We start from the raw sequence: 15,451 nt of genomic DNA, 5'->3' as shown, positions 1-15,451 counted from the left end.
CATGTCTTTCTATATGCTTTGTGATTTTGATCTTTAAAATAGTTTCCACTATTTTTCCCAGCAATAAAGTCAGGCTCACTGATCTATAGTTTCTTGGATCGCTCCTGGAGCCCTTTTTAAATATTGGGGTTACATTGGCCACCCTCCAGTCCAGGTACAATGGATGATTTTAATGATAGGTTACAAATTTTAAATAATAGATCTGAAATTTCATTTTTGAGATCCTTCAGAACCCTGGGATGCATACGATCTGGTGATTTGCTACTCTTTAGTTTGTCAATCTGACCTACCATATCTTCCAGGTTCACAGTGATTTGATTCAGTCCCTGGTGAGACCTCATTTGGAATACTGTATAAAATTCTGGAGACTGTATCTTCAAAAAGATATAAACCGGTTGGAGTTGGTCCAGAGGATGGCTACTAAAATGGTCAGTGATTTTCATTTTAGAGCATATGAGGACAGACAGATCTAAACATGTACACCCTAGAGGAAAGGCTGGATAGGAAAAATATGATAAAGACATTTAAATACCTCCAAGGTTTCCATGCACAGGAGGTGATCCTCTTTCAACAGAAAGAGGCACTGGAGAGAAAACTGTATCTGAATTCAAGAAAGCATGGGATAAACATGGAATCACTGTGGGTGATGGGAATTGTAAAACTAAATTAGCTGAGTGGATGGGCAAACTTAATAGATTGTATGGTCATTTGTCTGCCATCACATTACTATGTTTCTATGATCTTCAGAATTCAGTGAGTGACGTGTGGGGAGTCTGGGGACTACATTTTCAATCACAGGTCCTGCCCCTCTGGGCTTCTGTATTGGGGCAGACACTGTGGATTGCTGCTGGAGCGGAGGACCAAGGGTGTCATATATATATATTGGAGGTCTACTGCAGGTGGCATGGAACTAGCACTGAATCAGTGCCTAGGGACAGTGGCCAACCAAACCCATCCTTTCTGTAGGGAGCATGTTTGAGGGTCTGTGTATTGAGGTGTAGAACTCTGTGTGTGTGTGTGTGTGTGTGTGTGTGTGTGTGTGTATAGAGGAGTGTGGATTGAGGGTGTGTATGTGTGGTAAGGGTATGGAGAGAGGAATGTGGAGGGGTAAGGGACGTGTATATATAGTGTGTGGGGGGGGGTATGTGGGTAGGTGATAGGTGAATGGAGATGTATGGGAAGTTGTGCTGTTGGTAGGTGGGTGTTTATGTGTGGTTGTGTATGTGTATGTGTGATGGAAGTGTGGAAGGTGGGTGTGTGGTTGTGTGGGTTATAAGTCTGAGGATTGTGTGCTTGTGGGGAGTGGTAATGTGTAGGTGGTTGGAGAGGTGGTCTGTTAGGTGGTGTGGGGGGTGTTTATGGGATATAGATGGGGTATATGGGTAAACTGTGTGAGGGAATTTATATGTGGGGTATATGTGTTTGCATGACTGGCTAGGAGGATTACATGTGGGAGGCATGCATGCATGTGACAGCATGTTGTAGGTGTGTGGGATAGGTGTAGGATTGTGTGTGGAAGGGTGTGGGTATGTGGGTGAAGGAGTATATGGGTTTGAGTGGATGATTGTGTGTGGTGGGTGGGTAGTAATATGTGAGGTGTGTATGTGTTGGTGTTGGTGTTTGTGGAGCAGTAGAGAGCAGGTGGGTGGAGAAATGTAGTGATATGTACGGGGTGATGTGGGTGGCAGGTGCCTAGGAGTTTATGGGGTGGGGGAGTGTATGTATATCTGTGAGGGGTGTGGGCATGTGGGGGGCATATAGGTGGTGGGTATGTGGGGTGTGGGGGGGAATGAGATGTGGCTTTGGACATATGAGAGGGAGATGGCTCTTAAGGCACTTCTTCGTGCCATCCTTTGCCAGCTGTTTCAGTTGGTTTTCCTTCTGTGCCTGTATTGCTCTGAGCTAAAGTGCTGAAGTGAGCCTTTGAAATAGAGTGGTAGTCAACATCCTGCAGCTTCTAACAGTTTCCCATAGAAAGCAATGGAGATGTTTTAATTTTCTTCTGGGGTTTTGGGTTTTTTTTTAGGTTTCCAACTGGATGTTTCTGGTTGTCAGATTCATCCGATAATCACATTTTCTTCTGGCATGCCAAATTTGGTGAATTTCCATATATTTTTGGAGAGTTATTAGGCCTGTGGATAGACAGATAGACAGACAACATTGATCCCGTTTATATAATTCTTTCCAACATTCCATTTGTTGGAAAGTATAAAAAGCACATTACCTTTATAGGTTTTCTGTCCAAAGAAATAAATTTCATTCTAAATAATGCAATGTTATATTATGTTTATGCATATTTAAAATCAGATGCTTTCACCCTAGCTTTTACTTACTTATTTAAATGCAGAGAAATATTATTTCGTTTATTCACAGATTGCACAAACTCTATATAATTATAAACCTCCTTGTCCTTCCTCTCTTTGGCAAAAAATAAAGATTGTACTTTGAATGTTGGATGGGGTGGGGAGGAGGATTAATTTGCTCCTAAATATTGAGAATCATCACTTTGTAGTTTGCTTTTTCCAGTGCACTGAAGTGCCCCATTGCATCCACCATCCCCCTGCAGAGGAGAAACTGCAGCCTGAACGCCTGACACTGCTCCCTGCAGCATCCCCCTGGCTGATTCCCAGTGCTGGTGATCCTTGCCAGGTTCACAGCCTATATCGAAGGCCTATCGGAAAGCAAAGGGAAACTTTCATGGGAATTATCCGTCAGGAATTAAAAATCCGGTACCCTGACAGCTGGGTCAGTAAGTCCTTTGTCTACAGAGACTGATCCACTAGCGCCTTGTTGTTGAACAGAATGGATTGTCTTGAGGAGGGGCAGGGAAAAAAAAAAACAACTATTGATTTCTTATCCCTTTTAGGCACAGATCTTATTTTAGACTGCTCCTTTGATCATTTGTGTTATAATGAGGAAAGGATGAATTTCTCTAAGGAAAGTGAAGCACTTAATCAGATGGACTGCAGTAGGACCAAAGCAGATTTTATTTCCTACTATAAAGACAAATAAAGTGCAAAAAAAAAAAAGAACAATTAATCTGGGTATCACTACTTACTACTACTACTTAACATTTTTATAATGCTACTCGACATACGCAGCACTGTACAAACACACAAAAAAGACAGTCCCTGCTCAATAGAGCTTACATCAGAATGTATATATTAGTTGGAATGCATCATGATGATTGTAGAATAGAATTATTATTATGATAATACATCGGATTATAACTCTGTGATGCACAATGAGATTTTCACAGTGACCTCTCTCACTGTTACAATATAGTTGTGCTGCTGCACATGATAATATAAAGTTATCTCATATCTGAACTCATTGTTTCCCAGTATAAAACCCGGCTTTAAAATTCTTGCCTGTCCACGCTCCACACTCCCACCTCCCCCTCTACACACAATCACACCCACAGACTCACCAACAAACACTAAAGCAGGGCCTCCTGCACTACATTTTAATTTTTGAAAGCCAAAAACTTCAAGTGTTCAACTCTAGAAGCCTTCTTGTGTTGTGGTATGACCAAATAATAAAAACAAGTTACAAATCAAAGTTGCAAAAAAAATTCATACCTTGTAATGAATAAAAGACTTTTTTGACACCCTGGATCAAATAGGCAAAGAATGAGCTGCGCAGTGCCTTTTGAAGTATCTTAAGGAAAATTTGTAATGAATATATAACAGTAAAATATTGCTTCCATGATGCATCACAACCTTCAGATCACCTTCTGATGTATCCTATAAGGTTGCTATGAACTTGTCTCTTTCTAATTGTCCTCTCTCTTGCTGAAATTAATATCACCACTTGCACAGTGATATCTGGAAATATCACCCCCCCCCCCCCCCCCCCCGAAAAGTTTAATCTAAAAAATGTGGCATTGCTAGTATACTATCCCTGCTGTATGTAATCATATTTTCTATTTTAATTTCTTTAGTGCTATTACAAAAATAAAAAAGAAAACAGTTGTTAAAATAATTTTAGGCAGAATCAGAACAAGTATTCTAATATCTATCACAAAATACATGTTTTGCTACAATATAAATGGATTATTTAATCCCTGCCTTAATTATCTTTTCACTGCTTTCTGCCAGTAATCATCTGTTCAGTTGTTGACATATTTAGATTACAACATAGTTTTCTCTACTTTTGTGTCCCTGATTTTGCAAAGAATAATAAAATATAAATCTAAGAAGAACAAATCCACCCAATTAGAAACTGTCTTTGCATTACTGGGAGTTGTATTTTTCCTTCACCCATCATTATCATTTTTTTTAATGACTTTTCATCAGGAAATACAAAATTGAAGAACCAGATTATAAAGTAGCTGTGATTATTTCTATATGGAAAAGGCAACTCTTATTTTCCATATTGCATATTTTACTTCAGCTAAATGATTTTTGGCCCTCCCTCTTTCTGTCAAGACTTTCAAAGCTGCATTTCTCTAAGAAAAAAAAAAGTCATTTGGAAACAAAACACTGTTGCATTATAACCTTTCACTGCTTTAATATACTAACATTCTTTGCTGAGCATCTACTAATACTGTCTGAAAAAGGCAAAAATATAGATCACTGACTTTTTCAGTACTTTATTGGGGAAAAAAAAAACCCTTCCCCCTCAGTATTCTCCCCCTCCCCCCTCCCTGCACACCATTATTCTAGCCTTTCCTATACAGGCTGCAGTGCTGCAACCCTCTGATAGCCGCATCACATTAAGCAGAACTTCAACGGTATCACAGTACACAGTTTGCTATTTTTATTCACTCAGATTCAGATAACTTTATTGACATGACATTCCACCAAAGCAATACATAGAATGGTTATAAGAAAAGGGGGAAAAGAAAATAAATTACAAAAAAAAAGTATATGCCTGCCTTAAATAAATAATGTGCACAGGCGTATGCATGTAATACTTCTCGTTGCAAGGATTCACGCAAATAATTAGTTCTTTATACAGCAGGTGTGTTAGAAGCACAAACACATTAATTTGGACCCGGAATCGGGAGGGGGGGGGGGGTGTGAATATTAAGGGTTAACAGTTTAGCAATAGCGGGACTGCCCTTGCGGGTCTTTGCACAGCGGCCTCTTCAAACTACTAAACATCCTTTTTCCTTCCTATCCAGTAATTATTTCAAAGTCTGCAATGAAGTAATTCATTGTATGTGCAATGTTATCCACTGATGTATTCAAAAGATACAACAGAACTATATATACACACACACACATATATATATATTCTTTCTTAAAATAATTCACTATACATGACCTTGCTTTAGTGGACGCTTGCTTGTTCTATTCAACACCACCCATGCATTAACAAGTGGGAAAAAAAAATCAGAGATTATTTGTGCAAAAGAGCCGACAATCTTGTTATAGAAACTGCAACATTTTTAAGGAATATCAACTGGCATTTTCTCTGGTTAGGACAGATGGACCGTTTCTTCTATGTTGTGTTTCTACATCTGTCTCCATGTCATTTCAGCAGGGTCAGTTACTTTATTAGGACGTTTCCCCCTTTTTTTTTTCCACATGGTTGCCTGTGTGATGCTCTCAGTTAAAAGTAATTGGATTATGAGGTTATGCATTTTATAAAGGGTGATTCGTTCTTCAGCTTAGCTTTCATCTACACATTATGCAAAACCTTGATATTATTTCCGGAAAGTGGCTGCATTTTTAAGAATGATGTTACGGTGGACTAGTAACTGCTGCAACACAAACATACATGGACTTTAATTATAGATGACATTGAGGGCTACTTATTCAATGTATTTAATCGCTGGGCGATCCTCCCTTTGTTCTTTGGCCGCGTCCATCTTGCCAGGGCATTGCAGCATCTGGGTCCTACCCTTGGGAGGAAATCAGCATCGGCCACCTTACCTTTCCCCCCAGTCTAAATCTCATCACCACCAAAGTGCCACAAGCTTGCGAATGTCGCGGAGGACTCTGGCCTGGCTTTTTGGGGAATAATCGAGGGTCAGAGAGGAAGCTCAGGATGGTGGGGTTTGCTGGAGGATCTTCCACCTCCCGGCTCCATGCTGCTCCGTCTGGTATATGACAGTGCGAGGGGGAGGGGGAGGAGGGAGGGGAGGGCACTTAACCGGCTGTTGCCCAACCCACGTACAAGACAGAGAGGAAAAAAAAAACCCCAAACCCCACCTTCAGCAGATCAATTAGGCAGCAAAAAAGCCCTTTCTTGCCTTGCTAGCGAATATGCCTGAAGTATATAAAGGCAGTGCAAAGGCAGAGGGAGCGCTGTGAAAGCCACACACACACACATCACAAAGTCTTCCAAGATGAGCTACACTCTGGAAACGTTAGGCAACCCCTCTTACAGGAGGATGACGGAGACCAGGACCAGTTACAGCCGGACCAGCGGCTCCCCGTCCAGCGGCTTTCGGTCGCAGTCGTGGTCCCGCAGCAGCCCCAGCACCGTCTCCTCCTCCTACAAGCGCGCCAACCTGGCCGCCGCCGCCCCCCGGGGCTACGGCTCGGCCGCCCTCAGCTCCTCGGACAGCCTGGACTTCAGCCAGTCCTCCGCCGCCAACGGCGACCTCAAGTACGCGCGGGCCAGCGAGAAGGAGCAGCTGCAGGGGCTCAACGACCGCTTCGCCGGCTACATCGACAAGGTGCACTGCCTGGAGCAGCAGAACCGGGCGATCGAGGGCGAGATCCGGGCGCTGCGGCAGAAGCAGGTCACGCACGCGCAGCTGGGCGACGTCTACGAGCAGGAGATCCGCGAGCTGCGGGCGCTGCTCGAGCAGGTGAACCACGAGAAGGCGCAGCTGCAGCTGGACGCCGACCACGCCGAGGAGGACGCGCAGCGCCTGCGGGAGCGCTGCGAGGAGGAGATGCGGCTGCGCGACGACACGGAGGCCGCCGCGCGGGCGCTGCGGAAGGACATCGAGGACGCCTCGCTGGCCAAGGTGGAGCTGGACAAGAAGGTGCAGTCCCTGCAGGACGAGGTGGCCTTCCTGCGCGGCAACCACGAGGAGGAGGTGGGCGAGCTCCTGGCGCAGGTGCAGGCCTCCCGGGTGACGGTGGAGAGGAAGGACTACCTCAAGGCGGACATCTCCTCGGCCCTGAAGGAGATCCGCTCGCAGCTCGAGTGCCGCTCCGACAAGAACCTGCAGCAAGCCGAGGACTGGTTCCAGTGCCGCTACGCCAGGCTCACGGAGGCGGCGGAGCAGAACAGGGAGGCCATCAAGTCGGCCAAGGAAGAGATCGCCGAGTACCGGCGGCAGCTGCAGTCCAAGAGCGTGGAGCTGGAGTCGGCCAGAGGGACCAAGGAGTCCCTGGAGAGGCAAATCAATGACATCGAAGAGCGCCACAACCACGACCTTGCCAGCTACCAGGTAAATGCAACCTCCCCCACCTAAGTCTCGTAGTCATATTGCCTGCCGTGCGTGCGTCCTTCTAAGTCTCTAGCTGCTCTGGTTTCAAGAACAAGTGACAGCTATAACGTGGGGGATTCCCTACCGCATCCCAGAAAGCGTTTCAGTGGGAATCCGCTGAAAGTGGTGCTGGTTAAAATACCCCTGGAAAGGTATTTGTTGTTGCAAGTTAGTAGATTTTACAGATCATATGTGACAAGCACATGATTACTAAAAAAAAAAAAAACCCCAAAACATTCTCATAAGAAAGTTGTAAGATTTCATCAATAAAATAAATGGTTTGGCGGATCGTTAGGAGTACATTTGTATCTGATCTAAGAACCTGAACTTTTCCCTGTGCAATATCTCAGCAGACCTCTTCACGGTTAAACGTGGTCTGCTGCTCATACTGAAATGCCCATCGACCTGGGGAGCCTAGCAAAGCTTCGCCCTACTTAAAGTTGCATGGCTTGTTATTAATCTGTTACAGCAGCCTGACGGAACTCATGTAAAACAGGGACCCTGAAAGTCGAAGCTGCTAGAGAGTTTTTTTTTAGCCTTTGCGAATAGTATCTAATGCATTTAATATTATAAGGTGATTATGAAAATTCGGGTCCAGTCTTTTCACGCATACACAGACAGCGACAAGATTTCACCAGTCAGCTCCCGGCTTCTTCCCTAGTAAAACTGCAGGCATTTGCCGTTTTCGTTGCAGGATACGATTCAGCAGCTGGACAATGAATTGAGGGGTACAAAATGGGAGATGGCACGTCATTTGAGGGAGTACCAGGACCTCCTGAATGTCAAGATGGCTCTGGATATTGAAATTGCTGCATACAGGTACTGTAAGCCACAGCGCCGACGTGGCTTGAATATTAATCGCACTGCAGATGCTGCCCGAGCAAAGCTCCCGCTAACTATCAAGAGAAGAAAAAGTTTTTACAGCTTCAGGGGCGTTTGCAGTCTGTGGAAAACGCAAGAGAAAAAAAAAATAAGATGCACTTTTTGATAAGAGGTGCCCAAATTACATTCAAAATGGAAAGTCTGTATAAAATAACTATTATAAAGCTTCCCCCAGTTAAAAGTCAATATGTTTTACTTCTTTTTTTTTGTATTATTTAATTGAATGTATACATTTTTAAGGAAATAACTTATTTTGAGCTGTTTTGGACATTACTGACTTTACAATAGCAGGTGACAAAAAATGAAGCTTAGAATTTCATCACCCACTTGAGTTTTATGAAGCAGATTGTGTTGCTTAAAAACATTAGGAAGGAATACTGTCTGCACAAAGACTATTCCAGTTTTGAGGAAATTAATCTCTGTTCAGAAAAATTGTGCATGGGAGAGGTGGGTAGTTGAAATACATTAGGTCTACTCCCATTGGAAAGAAGAGTTTGAACAAATAGGATCTAACACCAAATGAAGGGTGCGATTTACTAAGTTTTTCTCCCGTAGATGCAGGAAAAGGGGGAGCTTTAATGAATCAGGCTCTAAAACCCTGCCGGACGCAGAGGAAAAAACTGGGCGTGTCCTTTTTTTACATTTTTTCATTTAATTTAAACGGTCATGGAGACAATACCAAGCTGACCCTAGCACCTATTAATTCTTTCCTATTGTTTGTGTTTGTTTTTTTCCCGCCCCAGGAAATTGCTGGAAGGGGAAGAGACGAGATTCAGCGCCTTTTCCGGTAGCATTGGCAGCCCTTCCTTCTCCCACCGGCAGCCCGCGGTCACGATAGCATCCAGCAAAGTGCAGAGGTCAAAGGCCGAGCCCCCGAAACTGAAAGTTCAGCACAAGTTCGTGGAAGAGATTATCGAAGAGACGAAAGTGGAGGATGAGCGATCCGAGATGGACGCTGCCCTGGCAGCCATGGCCGAAGAGCTGGCGAGGTGCGCCCCCGGGAGAAAGAAGCCCGAAAGAGAGGAAGTAGTCGAGGAGGAGATTGTGGCCGCGGTCGAAGCATCGGTCAAAGCCTCGCGTGAGGCTGCCGAGGAGGAGGAGGAGGCCGCGGAAGGAGCAGGAGAAGAGGCGGAAGCAGAGGAGGAATCCGATAAGGAAGGGAGGGAGGCTGAGCAGGAAGCCGAGGAGGGAGAGGGCGAGGAGGGAGCGGAGGCTGAAGCCGCCGAGGAAGCAGCAGAGGAGGAGGAGGAGGAGGAAGCTGAGGGGGAAACCGAGGAAGCCGCAGCAGAGGAAAAGATTGTGAAAGGGCAAGATTCTGTGCCCGAGGAAGAGGCTGAAGCTGAGGGAGAAACAGAAGGTGAGGAAAAGAAGGGAGATGACGAGGAAGAAGAAGAAGAGGAATCCGGCGAAAAGGAGGAGAGTGAGGAGCAAGAGGAGGGCAAGGCAGAAGGAAAGGAAGCCTCTTCAGAGGAGCAGGAATTGGCCGCTGCAGAGGAGGAGGAGAAGGAAGAGGAAGAGGGGGAGGCAGCTGAAGAAGAGGCTGAGGTAGATGAAAAGGAAGAGGACGCAGCAGAAGAGGAGGACACTTCTGAAAAAGAGGCGGCAGGATCCCCAGTAGAAGGTCAACAAGAGGCAGAAGAAATTATCCCTAGTACCAAAGCCGTGAAGGTTGGTTCCAAAAAAGAAGTCACCAAGGAGGAGGAGGAGGAGGAGGAAACAGTGGAAGGAGAGGAGGATGAAGAGCGGAAAGAAACTGGGAAGGAAGACACGGCCGTTAATGGGGACATTGAGCACGAGGAGGAAGAGGAGGAGGAGGAATCCCCAAAAAGGAAAGTGGAGGAAGAAGACAAGGGTGTGGTCACTAACGGGGTGGATGACAGCCCATCAGAGGAAAAGGAGAGTAGCGGGAAGCGAGAGGAGACAGAGACCATCATAGTCACCAAGAAAGTGGAGAAAATAACGAGTGGAGGCGGGGATGGTTCCACCAAATACATCACCAAGTCCGTAACAGTCACTGAGAAAGTGGAGGAACACGAAGAAACTGTCCAGGAGAAGATGGTGTCTACTAAGAAGGTAGAAACAATCACATCCCGGGCCGTGGTAAAGGGGGCGAATGACACCGACTGAAGCTTTGGTTCAAGATTAAACAAAACACACAAAGGTAAAGCCATATGACAGCTATACAAATGCATGTGAGGAACAGCTTCAATGGGCTTTAAGCAGAACGGGTCCTCTCTCCAGGGGGAGGATTCAGGCACCGTATTTTACTTTGTGCAATACTGGGGGGAAAATGCATGCCAGGTCAGGTCAGCGCTGCCTCCACACACCTTGGGAAATTTTTCAAACAATGCATGACCAGTCCCTAGAGAGAGAGTTTTTTTCGAATTTCCCAAGCGCTTGGAGGGGCGCTGCTGAGGAAAGTCTTAAGATGTGTTATGCAAAGAATTAACTGAGCCAAAAATAAAAGGAATGGGACGAGAGAAAAGAAACGGGAGTTTCCTAGCCTTAAACGAAAGCTATTTATTAGTAATTATGTTTACCTCACCGGTGCAATTCAGATGGACTTTTGTTGGTGGGAGAACTTTGTTGACATGCATAATAAGCGACCTTTCGTTGATCTATGTCAAGTATCACAGCAAAACCTTGCTCAATAAAAGTCATATTGGGAAAAAAAACAAAAGTAATGCTTGCTTTGTGGCTTGGTTTCTATAAATTCAGTTTTCAACTCTAATCCATGTGTTGCAGGAGGTTCATAAAATAAGACCCCCTTAGAAAACATGCAGATCTAAGCAGTGTTTAAATCTTTCAAACTGGGGTACATTTTAGATGAACAGCTGAAGGTTTGAGGTTTATTACAGGGGAAACAAATTCAAATACAGTATTCAAATGAGGACATTAGATAGCACTGATTTCCCCTACCAAACTCACCAGATTGTTCAACTCTGCTCTTTTGCCTAGAGCTTGATTATACAAGAGTCCTTGCTTGTAAAATGCAACACATCCATCTATTTCTACCATCTTTACTTGCATTGGCGGCAAAGGGCAGAGGTGCTCTTGGCTCGAAGTTTCTGATGCGTGGGAAGGAGGCATGCCGGGGGCGCTGCAGCACCCTTCAGGTCTATTGTATAATGCCCCCAAGCAGCTTTCCTGCACTGCCAGCCCAGTATAGAAACGATGCCAGCTCCCCTGTATGTAAATGTTTATTTCTTTTCCTTGATGAGATACAGTATGGGTGATTCTATCATTCAGGTTCAATCAAGCCTGGTAGACTGAGGGATCAAGGACTCCATGGTTTACAGCGAGTGATGTCATGCCAGAGTGATGGCCACAACTAGCTCATGGTGGTCCTTCTTTGATTCCTTGCACCAGCCTCCCAGCTTGATGGAGCCCTTACATGGAGACAAGCAAAATGGCAAATCACCATCCAAAATGTCAGCTGTCATCACTACCTAACACTGAATAAAGTGACTTGTTCCTTATGCCAATTGTTTTTTTTTTTTTTTAATTCTATTTATTTTATTGGGGAACCTCAGTTTTAAAGAAGGCATTTGAACTGGCCTACACAGACATATTTGAAATGTCTGGAAATGTGAAAAAAATATGTAAACAACTACAGGGTCTAATGCAGGGCTTCCCAAACCTGTCCTGTGGACCCCATAGTCACCTGGATTTTCAGGATATCCACAATGAATTTACATGAGATACATTTGCATATGCTGAGTCTCCATGATATGCAGATTTATCTCATGTATATTCATTGTGAATATCCTGAAAACCTGGCTGGCTGGCTGTGGGGTCCTCAGGACAGGTTTGGGAAGCCCTGGACTAATGACATAAAAGGGTACCTAAGGTATTTGAAAAATAAGATTTATTAATGAAAATTTTCCCTCAGTAGTGGATATCTATAGAGATTTAGCCGTAACCTCAAGCCTCCCAGCTCCATTTTAATACTGACGTTTCATAGGTACATGAGGTTTTCTTTTTAGAGCTCTGAAGGTATAACTTTGAACCTTACACACAGCTGCCTGTGTTCATCTGTTGCCACAAAACCCTGAATACAAGTGAAGTGCAGCACTGGCCAGGAGTGTGATACCCACAAGCAGCTAGGAGTGGAGAAGGCAGCCTATGCACTGCTCCTTCACAAGTCCCCTCTCTCCCTGCCATTAGTGGTCAAACCCATTCCACCAATCTCCCTCTCCTTTCCGACTCCTTCCACTCGTGCTGCTACTAAACCTCTCTCCTCCTTCCCATTTCCCAAATTGCTCATTATGAGGTTGCTGAGTCCTCTTCCTTCTAAGCCCTCCTTGCCCACATTGATGCTAACACCTCATTCTCTCCTACTTCCTTCTGACCCTTGCACCCCTGCTCCTCTCCCATCCACCCCCTTGATGGGTTCCAGGCTCCAGCCACTTACTTCCTCCACTTTCTTGCTCCAGACCCCATTGCTGACCCCTCCCCTTCTCTCCACTTCTAACCCCATCCTCTCCAGAAGTTCACCATCTCCTCCCTCCTCCCAATGATGCTTCCAAGATCTCAAGTACCACCTTCCTGTTATGCTCCTTCTCCACTCAAAGCCTCTTAGTGCCAATGCTGCCCCTTTTCCTCATTACAGCTGTGGCACATTTTGAGATCCCAAAGATAGAACTCTGGGGAGCATCACTAGTGGAGCATGAGTTCAATGGAGGGGAAAGATGAGGAGGATTAATGTACCTGCATTTCTAATTTGCCTTGAGTTCAGGTTTGGAAGGATGAGTAACTCAATCCAAAATCCATATCTGAGGCTTATCATTGGAGGGGAACTTGAGAGGCATCACCAGAGAAAGGTTTTCGGAAGAGAGTAAGGAGAAGTATCACCAGCATGGGGGAGCGAATGATAAGAAAGAACAGAAGTGTCACTACTGGGGGAGGAGTGTCAGTGGAGGAGGAAGAGTATTACACCAAGAAGGGGATGAAAAAAAGGAGCTCTATTCCCAACTTCAGAATCTTAAAATGTGCAACACCATTGTGAGAACTTTTACAGTATATTTTATTATTTTCCTAGATAATTCAGTGCTTGAGAAAGTTGCCAGACTGACAGTCCTGGAAACCAAAGTCCTCCTTTTAGCGACAGAAAACTTACAGAACAAACAGAGGAACTGTAAGCCTATCCACTCAAACTATAAGCCTGTCCAACCATTGAGCTTTAACCTTGCTCTGGAGGGATCATTTGTTGGAGTGAGAGGTTCATTCAGTCCCTGTGCCTGTTCAGTCTTTGACTTCTCTCCTACAATTGCCAATAGGGTTGTCAATGTCAAACTGTGATGATGGTTGTTTAGTGGTATGGGTATTGATCCACCAGAAAATGAACTGAGATCACGAAGTCCTTTTTCATAACCCATCAAATGTTTTTCAAATGACAATTACATATGGTCAGTATGAACTGGATTTGAAGCAATGATCTAGAGAGTGAAGTCTCTAGCCCTGCAATAATCCATGAAGCCATCCAGTCTTCCTCATGCAGTTTTACAGTATTGATGTATCTCGCATTGCTTTCTAATCAAGGTATATTGGAGGAGGGGGTTCTAAAGCAAATCTGTTTATCTGTCCATGTAGGGTACAAAATAGAATAACTGGTTAGCTTGCACATAAATCCTAGGTCATGTGTCCTTCTGTTTAATAACCATTATTTTTCCAATCCTTTGTTCTCTTTTCCTGCACTCATTTTATTATTTTGAGGAACTTCATATCTCAGCCAGTATCAAGTAATGAATATTTCTCAGTGACCAAATATAGAAGTACATACATAATTGAAACATTTTGTCTTCCTAATCAGGCAGGTTCCTCATCATTCTCCACTATCCAGCAAAGATTCTGTTGACATCACGTTATTCACCACTGATGCACAGCACTGTAAAAAACAGGATGACCTCACTCCCCCCCACACACTCTCTCACACACACACAAACATACATACATATACACACATACACACTCATACATACACATAAACATACATACACACGCACATATACATATATGCATACTCACACATATACACACACACACACTCACACACTCATATTGGTTCTGGCGAAAACTGTCTTTGCGAGCTTCTTATTTGACCAACAAAAGAAATACCCAAAAAACTGGCCCCTTCCTGACTCACATGTGACTAACTCTTTTTTTAATAGTCTGCTCTTTACAACATAAACTTCATGCACAAAAATGGATATTGTTTTCTGAACAGATAGCCAGAAAAAGTTCTCCCAACAGCCCATGTGTCCATAAAAACAGAACAGATCACCTCCAACCTTTTGTTTGTTTTGTTTTCCAGAAAGATAATCCTATGAAACCATGGAGCGGAGCACTATTGAAACACTGGCAATCTGCATGTTATGGTCATATTGGAGATTCTAGGCCTTATTGTATAAAATAATTGTTTTTCTCCAAAGATTGATGGGGAGCCATTGTTGAATAAAGCCCATTGTGTGCATTAAAATGCACAGGACTTGAGTGAAAAACAAGAAGTTCCATGCATAACTAATGAGTCTTCTTAAGAACATAAGAAGTTGCAATACTGGGGCAGACTGAGGGTCCATCAAGCCCAACATCCTGCTTCCAATCCAAAATACAAGTACATGGCAAGGAACCAACAGAAAATAGATCTAGGATGCATGTGTGTATGCATCTATACATATACAGCCTTACCTCCCCATCCCCCACCCCCCAAAAAATGCTGAACTTTTAAATTATTCAGTAAAAAGTTTTTTAACACAAATTTGTGTTCAATATTTTTTCAGCCACAATGATCCCAATTAAAGCTAGCTATGTTTCACCTGTACCTATAATGATGATTTACCATGATGCACCAGTTTTGTTTGTTGCTATATATATATATATATATTAAGATTCACATTTTTTCCTCTAATCATTTATTGCAATGATGTATCCTAGTAGGGCAGATAAAATTCACTTTGAAGTGCTGAAAAAAGTGCGAAAAAATCGGAATATAAAAAAAACCCCCTAAATAAAATGGGATCCCTTTCTTTACTATATTGATCAACAACTATATCTAGAGAGCCCACATAGGAAGGACAAATCTCCAACAAAATAAACATGAGTTATTTGGCCACTTTCCCCCCTATCATTCATTTTGAGTACCTTTTTTCCATGCATAAGAAATGATCATGTCAT

The 15,451-nt window shown here is 43.8% G+C and overlaps 1 protein-coding gene across 2 annotated transcripts; it reads left to right on the top strand.

The window, feature by feature from the left end:
* Positions 1 to 6,180: 6,180 nt before the first annotated feature.
* On the top strand, positions 6,181 to 14,975 carry NEFM (neurofilament medium). Of its 2 annotated transcripts, XM_029604110.1 has the most exons (4): positions 6,181 to 7,357; positions 8,091 to 8,215; positions 9,022 to 10,439; positions 14,592 to 14,975. In XM_029604110.1, the coding sequence occupies exons 1-3, from the start codon at positions 6,299 to 6,301 to the stop codon at positions 10,403 to 10,405; spliced, it is 2,568 nt and encodes an 855-aa protein (XP_029459970.1). In that variant the 5' UTR covers positions 6,181 to 6,298; the 3' UTR covers positions 10,406 to 10,439; positions 14,592 to 14,975. The 2 variants fall into 2 exon arrangements, with proteins under 2 accessions (XP_029459970.1, XP_029459969.1); XM_029604109.1 differs by lacking the exon at positions 14,592 to 14,975 and having other exon boundaries at positions 9,022 to 11,110.
* The last annotated feature ends 476 nt before the right edge of the window (positions 14,976 to 15,451 follow it).

The sequence above is a fragment of the Rhinatrema bivittatum genome, chromosome 5 (assembly GCF_901001135.1).
Source record: "Rhinatrema bivittatum chromosome 5, aRhiBiv1.1, whole genome shotgun sequence".
NCBI classification, from domain to species: Eukaryota; Metazoa; Chordata; class Amphibia; order Gymnophiona; family Rhinatrematidae; genus Rhinatrema; species Rhinatrema bivittatum.
Note: the sequence above shows the minus strand (reverse complement) of the source record. Positions and strands in the feature narration are given on the sequence as shown.

Excerpts from the sequence above, each read along its gene's own strand:
- NEFM (XM_029604110.1), top strand. The coding sequence starts at position 6,299 with ATGAGCTACACTCTGGAAACGTTAGGCAACCCCTCTTACAGGAGGATG. Across the intron at positions 7,358-8,090 it reads ACGACCTTGCCAGCTACCAG|GATACGATTCAGCAGCTGGA; the intron begins GTAAATGCAACC and ends TTTTCGTTGCAG. Across the intron at positions 8,216-9,021 it reads ATTGAAATTGCTGCATACAG|GAAATTGCTGGAAGGGGAAG; the intron begins GTACTGTAAGCC and ends TTCCCGCCCCAG.